The sequence below is a fragment of the Ranitomeya variabilis genome, chromosome 1 (genome assembly GCF_051348905.1).
Source record: "Ranitomeya variabilis isolate aRanVar5 chromosome 1, aRanVar5.hap1, whole genome shotgun sequence".
NCBI classification, from domain to species: domain Eukaryota; kingdom Metazoa; phylum Chordata; class Amphibia; order Anura; family Dendrobatidae; genus Ranitomeya; species Ranitomeya variabilis.
In genome coordinates, this window is record NC_135232.1 from 1113580790 (window position 1) to 1113589489 (window position 8700).

The 8700-nt window shown below is 51.9% G+C and overlaps 1 protein-coding gene across 1 annotated transcript; it reads left to right on the forward strand.

The window, feature by feature from the left end:
• Positions 1-1983: 1983 nt before the first annotated feature.
• Positions 1984-7887, forward strand: TMEM129 (transmembrane protein 129, E3 ubiquitin ligase). Its single transcript, XM_077280201.1, has 4 exons — positions 1984-2400; positions 3052-3526; positions 5284-5443; positions 6625-7887. Exons 1-4 carry the CDS (start codon positions 2127-2129, stop codon positions 6871-6873), a joined length of 1158 nt encoding a protein of 385 aa, XP_077136316.1. The 5' UTR covers positions 1984-2126; the 3' UTR covers positions 6874-7887.
• The last annotated feature ends 813 nt before the right edge of the window (positions 7888-8700 follow it).

The window sequence follows — 8700 nt, forward strand, 5'->3', positions numbered from 1 at the left end:
AATAGGGACACACACGGCAGCAGCGGCTCAGTATTGGGGTATCAGGTGCAGTAATAGGGACACATACGGCAGCAGCGGCTCAGTATTGGGGTATCAGGTGCAGTAATAGGGACACATACGGCAGCAGCGGCTCAGTATTGGGGTATCAGGGGCAGTAATAGGGACACATACGGCAGCAGCGGCTCAGTATTGGGGTATCAGGTGCAGTAATAGGGACACACACGGCAGCAGCTGCTCAGTATTGGGGTATCAGGTGCAGTAATAGGGACACATATGGCAGCAGCGGCTCAGTATTGGGGGATCAGGGGCAGTAATAGGGACACATACGGCAGCAGCGGCTCAGTATTGGGGTATCAGGGGCAGTAATAGGGACACATACGGCAGCAGCGGCTCAGTATTGGGGTATCAGGTGCAGTAATAGGGACACATATGGCAGCAGCGGCTCAGTATTGGGGGATCAGGGGCAGTAATAGGGACACATACGGCAGCAGCGGCTCAGTATTGGGGGATCAGGGGCAGTAATAGGGACACATACGGCAGCAGTGGCTCAGTATTGGGGGATCAGGGGCAGTAATATGGACACATACGGCAGCAGTGGCTCAGTATTGGGGGATCAGGGGCAGTAATAGGGACACATACGGCAGCAGCGGCTCAGTATTGGGGTATCAGGTGCAGTAATATGGACACATATAGCAGCAGTGGCTCAGTATTGGGGTATCAGGGGCAGTAATAGGGACACATACGGCAGCAGTGGCTCAGTATTGGGGGATCAGCAGGATGAGGAGTTTGTGCAGGTTGGGAATAGATGGTGATGGTTGGAATATGAGAAGTGAAATGTGTCTTTGTTGTTTTCTCTGCAGACGAGTTGTAGCTGGAAGAAGTTGTGTCGGTCTGGGCCAGATGGAAAAGACGGGAAAAGTGAACAATTCCATCAGAAGGAACGTCAGCGGTAAGTCATTATCTGTAACTGTGCAGTGATCTCTTACATGTTCTGTAGGGCTGGTATCTGTCACTGACCATATGGCGGTAATATTTTTATTGGTCTTTATATAGAGATTATCTTCAGTAATAGCGCGGTCATCTGCTGAGGTTCTCCTCCACTATTAGGGCGCGTCACCGTTGTAATCAAGGTTACCTGGTTCGGCTACTTTCATACTAGTATCGGCCCGACGTACCGACGCACGTTGAGAAATAAATGCACAACGGGGGCAGCGGATGCAGTTTTTCAATGCATCCGCTGCCCCATTGTGAGGTGCGGGGAGGAGGGGGTGGAGTTCCGGCTGCGCATGCGCGGTCGGAAATGGCAGACACGACGCACCAAAAAACATTACATGTAACTTTTTTTGTGCCGATGGTCCGATGCAACCGTCGCACGACGGATACAGCGTGTGGCAATCCGTCGCAATGCGTCGCTAATGAAAGTCTATGGAGAAAAAACGCATCCTGCGGGCAACTTTGCAGGATGCATTTTTTCTCCAAAACGACGCATTGCGACATGCGTCACACAACGCAAGTGTGAAAGTAGCCGAAGCTTCGCGCCATCAATGTTAAAGTCCCAGACAACCCCTTTAATGCAATTAATAAATTGGATATCACAGCGAGGAACATAAGAAGACATAAAACCCCACGGTGGACGGACGGCTGGGGGGTCCTTTCATTTGGGATTTATCGTTCCCGTTTTCCTCTACACTATATGGTAGGATGAATCGTCCTGCGAAAAACAAACCCCGGTACAGTGACTGCTGGAGGAAGAAAAGAGGAGGAGGAGGGGAAGAAAGATGAAGATCGATGGCGGCTCCTCCAGGGGTGACGGGGTCACTGGTGTTTTGGCAAAGAAGCGAATTATACGTTATTTCTGTATTCTGTGGTTTCGGGGGCAGGGTCTTCCCTCCCTGGATTTATACCGGGGGCATCAGAAGCGTCACATGGCGGGGAACAGGCCCAGTGTGCAGCTGTGGAGCCCAGAGTACAGGAGGGCTGAGCATTCCTCAGCTGCACACAGCTGCAGATCCGTCACAGTGCAGCAGGACGGTGACAGCAGGAGCTGATCCATCACAGGCTGTACGTGTCACAGCTGGTTACCGTCACGTGACTCCGAGAACAGCCGTATAACTACAATCCCCGGCATGCCCTGCTGTACGCTTGGCCGGAAGTGTGCTATGGTTACTGACTTCCCCCTGCTCCGCAGTGTGGTGATGGAGAGCCCGGCCGTCACCTTTACTTTGGCTTACGTGGTGTTCGCCGTGTGCTTCGTGTTCACTCCCAATGAGTTCCACTCGGCCGGCATCACCGTGCAGAACCTGCTGTCCGGCTGGCTGGGGATCGAGGACACGGCCTTCATCCGGTACCATGTGCGGAGAACCACGGCCACTATGATGGTGCACTCTCTGCTGCCCCTGGGTGAGTGGCCGCCTGCGGGTCCTACCCCTCCACTGTGTGCATCCCCTGTGCGGCCCTGCGGGTCCTCCTCCTCCGCTGCCTGTATCCCTGTGCTGCCCTGCGGGTCCTCCTCCTCCGCTGCCTGTGCTGCCCTGCGGGTGGTCCTCCTCCGCTGCCTGCATCCCCTGTGCTGCCTGCAGGTCCTCCTCCTCCTCTGCCTGTGCCGCCCTGCGGGTCGTCCTCCTCTGCCTGTGCCGCCGTCCTCTGCCTGTGCCGCCCTGCGGGTCCTCGTCCTCTGCCTGTGCCGCCGTCCTCTGCCTGTGCCGCCCTGCTGGTCCTCTGCCTGTGCCACCCTGCGGGTCCTCGTCCTCTGCCTGTGCTGCCCTGCGGGTCCTCGTCCTCGTCGTCCTCCGCCTGGGTCGTCCTCCTCCTCCGCCGCCTGCACTACCTACGTCTGCTCATCCCATGTGCCACCGCCTCCATCTCCTCTGCTGCCTGTGCCCCCCCTTGCACCGCCTGTGTGCTGCCTGTCACTTCATACATCTCTTCTTCTGCCTGCGTGTCCCCCTCTTCCCTTTGCCCACCACTGCCTGTGCCCCCCTGCCCTGCATGCGCCGCTCCTGCTGGTACTGTGGCAGTTGGGGTGGTGACGCCTGCTCTTCTCATTCCCAGGTTATTATCTAGGGATGTGCCTGGCCGCCCCGGAGAAGCAGCTGTATTACTTCTATGCTGCCAGTGAAGGCTGGAGGGTCTTTGCTCTGTTTGTGGTCATCCTCCCGTCCATTACCGGCTGCCTCGCCCTTTACTGGTCTTGGAAGAAGTGGACTAATCACCCTCTGGCGCAGGTCCTGTCCCACCACGCTCTGCCTCAGTCGGACTGGACGGTCGTTGCCTCCTCCATCAACAGGGAGTTCCGAAGAATTGATAAGTTTGCAACAGGGGCCCCCGGTGCCCGGATTATCGTCACAGACACGTGGGTGATGAAGGTCACCACCTACAAGGTCTATGTGGCACAGCAGCAAGACATTCACCTGACTGTAACCGAGTCCCGGCAGCACGAGATGTCCCCCGACTCCAACACTCCGGTGCAGTTTATAACCATCCTGGTGGCCAGCGTTAACCCCTACGTGAGGTCTTTCGATATCAGGTAGCGTGTGTGCTCCTAATACAAGTCTGCGGGTAGGACCTGGCGGCTACATCATCACCGGGTCTCCCCGGCACAGCAGAGCTGCCGGTGCTACAAGCCCTGCTCTGCCTGGGGTGTGCCATGGCTATAGGGCTGGTCCCTCTGTAACGTGTGGGCTGTAATATGGCCGTCATAGCTGGTAACAGCTCATTGGTGTAGGACCCCCACAGATGTGATTGTGAGGATAGGTCTTCAAGTAATGGACAACCCATTTAAAGGTTTATTACAATTGTGTTTTTTTCACTTACTGTTTTCTTAAAACCTGCAGCTGTCCTTGAGATATAAACTTTTTTTTTTTTGTTTACATCTGGTTGCCTAAAGGCCCCGTCTCACTAAGCGATTTACCAACGATCACGACCAGCGATACGACCTGGCCGTGATCGTTGGTAAGTCGCTGTGTGGTCGCTGGGGAGCTGTCACACAGACCGCTCTCCAGCGACCAACGATCAGGGGAACGACTTCGGCATCGTTGAAACTGTCTTCAACGATGCCGAAGTCCCCCTGCAGCACCCGGGTAACCAGGGTAAACATCGGGTTACTAAGCGCAGGGCCGCGCTTAGTAACCCGATGTTTACCCTGGTTACCAAAAAAAACAAACAGTACATACTCGCCTTTCGGTGTCCAGGTCCCTTGCCGTCTGCTTCCTGCTCTGACTGAGCCGCCGTACAGTGAGAAGTGAGAGCGCAGCGGTGACGTCACCGCTGCGCTCTGCTCTCACTGTACGGCGGCTCAGTCAGAGCAGGAAGCAGACGGCAAGGGACCTGGACACCGAAAGGCGAGTATGTACTGTTTGTTTTTTTTGGTAACCAGGGTAAACATCGGGTTACTAAGCGCGGCCCTGCGCTTAGTAACCTGATGTTTACCCTGGTTACCAGTGAAGACATCGCTGGATCGGTGTCACACACCGATTCAGCGATGTCAGCGGGGCCTCAACGACCAAAAAAAGGTCCAGGCCATTCCGACACGACCAGCGATCTCGCAGCAGGGGCCTGATCGCTGGTACGTGTCACACATAGCGAGATCGCTATGGAGGTCGCTGTTGCGTCACAAAACTTGTGACTCAGCAGCGATCTCGCTAGCGATCTCGCTATGTGAGACGGGGCCTTAAGACCGACCACCTCTGCTGCCTAGCTTGTAAGGCCGGGATCAGACATACGTGAGATGCAGCTGAGTCTCGCAGGTGAAATCCCTCCTCTGGCGCCGGCACTCCGGAGCGTGCGGCTCCATGTGTTGCTGTGCGGCTGCGCTCTGGAGTGCTGGCTCCAGAGGAGGGATTTCACCTGCGAGACTCGGCCGTATCTTGTGTATGTGTGATCCCAACCTAAGCATTACGCTGGGATTAGTTGGTAACTGTGATCCTGGGCAGCTTCAGAGCAGTGCTTACAAGCTCAGTGGAAAAGATTTTCACACTTACTGTGTAGGCTCTATCTGCTGAAACATGTCACATTTTCTTGGGATTTAAGTCCTGATCTCGGGGGGGGGGGGGGGGGGGGTCACGCATAGTATGTGGTCAGCTGGCCCCCATGTAAATCGGTGGGTTCCCCTTGACTCTTGGACTCCTCTAGTCGCTGGTAGTGGGTGATTTGCCATCTGACATTTTGGAGACTCCTTCATGTAGATGTCGCCTCCATCAAAAAAACACTTTGGCTTCGGTGATGATTTGAAGTCTGTGGGGAGCGGCAGAGAAACGAGGGGTCCATCATTTCTTGTTTTTGCAGATTGAACTCGACAGAATACGGCGACCTGAGGGAGAAGCTTCACGCCCCTATACGGAACGCAGCCAACGTGGTGATACATCAGACGCTGAGCGACATGTTCTTGGATACCTTCCGCTCCCTGGTGGAAGACAATCATGTGTACGAGCTGCAGAGCAACCGGGTAATTCCTGGGGTGGGGGAAGGGGCGGACGTCCATTACCACCGGCTCTAGTGTCTGAGATGGACATGCACTCACGTGTCCGCCTCTTGTCATCTGCTATTCCTGATCACTTCATGAATGGTGGGACTGGACCTCCAGGATCCTCACAGATTCTTAAAATTTAAGGGTTTGCAACACTGGCTTAGTGCAGAGCCCCCTTCACTCTTTCCATACACAAGTGCCCCAAGACCATCAGGATGTCTCCTAAACCACATATTTGGCTGAGAAATTCTACGTCCGTCCTTCAAGGAGAACTGCATTTCTGGTAAGCAGTGTCATCTGTCCTGAGGTCTCTCCAGACCACACAGGGGTAAAACATACAAAACCACACTTGCAATTTTGCCACTTACAGGGTACTCCCATCTAAAAGATCCTATCTAATATATTGGCAAATGCCTCCAGTTATACTATAGTTCTTCTGATTTGCTATGTTGCTTACCCCATGCGCAGGGCGTTGCAGTAGCTTGTGTATCCATGGTTACAACCACTAGCAACTAACTGTTAGTGGTCGTAGCCATGGATCTCTAAGCTACTGCGATGCCCTGCACATGGGATAAGTGACATGGCAAATCAGAAGAACTAAACTACACTTCTAGTTGAAGGTATTTGCTAATATTACTACATACTTGGATAGAATCTTGGAGATGTCAATACCCCTGTAACCTTTTTTTTTTTTTTTAAACCAGCGGTCACAGCTGACGGGTGGGGTGCTAAGTGCTGGACCCCAGTCAATCAGATCCTAAGGGTAGGGCATCAATGCAATGGTGGACAATCTCTTTAATACTGGTGGTCAAGAAGCTGCCTTGGGAACCCACCGGCACCCCACCCCATGATTGTCTGCAGCAGAACCATTTTAAATGCCGCTGTCGGAGTGTTGGCATCATGTAAATGGTTAAATGGCAGCGAGCCTCCATAGTGGTGGCTGCCGGCAGCCTTTGTGGATATTTGGTGGGAGTTCTCTAGGGGTCTGACTCATGGGTAGTACATTGCTGCCTATCAGACATGGCACCGATATGGTGTGCTGGCCTAGCCACTACGATCTTTGAGGGCTATAATGGCAGAAATGTTGGTTGTCATTTAACTTTCCTAAGGACAGACCTCAGCCAAGTCTTTAAGAACGGACCTGTTTCCTCTTGTTTCAGGAGCTGGAGCCCTGTATTGGCTGCATGCAGACTACTGCCAACATCAAGCTGGTGAAATATTGCAACGAGGCCAACGAAGGAGAGTGTCGTCAATGTTACTGCCGGCCCATGTGGTGCTTAACCTGCATGGGCAAGTGGTTTGCCAGCCGCCAGGACCAGCAGCATCCGGAGACCTGGCTGTCCAGCCACGTGCACTGCCCCACCTGCCGAGCCAAGTTCTGCATGGTGGACATCTGCCTTATACGATGACTGCACTCGGGCGCTTTCTACAGTTTTGTATCTTGATCTTTTTGTACAATCCAATGTTTTTTCTATGGAAACGTAGCAGGTGAGGAACCCTGACCGGACCCCTGGGTCGCCATTCAGTTGGGTCTGCTGCTTGTACACTCGGTTTATGGAAGGAGCATAATGCTAAGGCTTCTGTTCAGACTCAGTCGCCATTATCTTGTATTAGTGTGCGACAGCGCCTATTGCCATTATGGCGGCATTATGTATGATTTATTTTATTTTTTTTCAGTGCAGTTTTTGACTGACAAAACGCTGGGCTCAGCAGCTCTGTGGACATGGACCACACTAGGTCACTAACCCTAACAACTAGCTGACGTCACCACTGCAGCCATGTCGGCAAAGACCAGGGGCAGTAGCGGAGAGGTGGCATTTGGGCCACGGAGTATAAGGAAGGCTCATCTGATTTTATTTTTTTAGCTAGTGCAAACTCTAAGGGGGATTAAAGCCTGAAGACCTTTCACCCAATTCACTTTTATTTATTTGGACTCAGTGTGGGTTTTTTTTTTTTTTAATTTGGGATGAAGGCAGCGAGGTCCTCCTGTGGGGGGTGCCGTTCACACAAGCAGGTGTCAAGCCTTTTTAATCTTTATTACACGGATGTAAAGGCCCGTACTCGCTGATGTGTGGGGAGATGCGTTGGTGCGACGCTTTGCCGCTGCTGCAGGGAGGACGTCCTCTCTCCTTATTTCTTGTTTCTGTATGAAGTATTTCCTCCAATGATTTTACAATTATTGCCAATTGGGGCTTTCCTGGTGGTTATGGAACTACAAGTCCCAGCAATAATGTACCACTTAAGTGCCATACTGGGACCTGCAGTTTCACAACAGATGGAGGGCTGTGGGTAGCAAATGACAGGTTTATAGTGTTTTATGAATCAAAGCTGTATATCGGGGTGACACAAATTCTGTATTCAGGGTGTGATCGAGCGTTACTGATCAGAGGTGTTACTGAAGGTTTTATTGTGTTTTTAATAAACTGATTTCCATACATTATTGTTGTAGGGTTGTCTCTTTTTTTTTTTTTTTTTTTTTTGAGTGAATCTGCATGTGGAAAAAAAAAAAATCACAGCATGCATCTGAAAATTCATACAACTCTCCCATTGTAATCTATGGGTGTTGATGGGGTCCTGGCTCTGTGCGGTCATGTTATTACCAGATGCTCCCTCCTTGTCTGTATGGAGCTTGTGCACTGGATACCATCATGGGGAACAGAAAAGGGCCTTCCACAAAGCTGGAAGCTAAAATTCTCCTTAGGTATGTGTCCACGTTCAGGATTGCATCAGGATTTTTCATCAGTATTTGTAAGCCAAAACCAGGAGTGGAACAATTAGAGGAAAAGTATAACAGAAACATATGCACCACTTCTGTATTTATCACCCACTCCTGGTTTTGGCTTACAAATACTGATGGAAAATCCTGAATGTGGACACATACCCTTAATGTCTGAAGGATCAAGATGGTCATTCACTGAAACGAAGAGGCCAAACCCTGAAAGACCCATACTATACCTCTTCCACCCAACTGCATACATAAGGGTAATGTTCTCAAACTTGCCAAACCCACTCAGCCGTCGAATAGACATGTGATCTGTCAATGCAGCGGTGGCTCTATACCACTTCTTCTGATGCTGTGTATCGTGCTTGGTGATGTAAGGCTGCTCCACCATGAAGCTCCAGGCGGGGTGCTGTGTTTGGGCTGAGGTGAATACACTGGAGGGCTGGACTCCAGTTATGGAGTCAAAAAATCAAGAGAAGCAGAAAACCAGGTCAATAGGGGTGGGGGAAACACA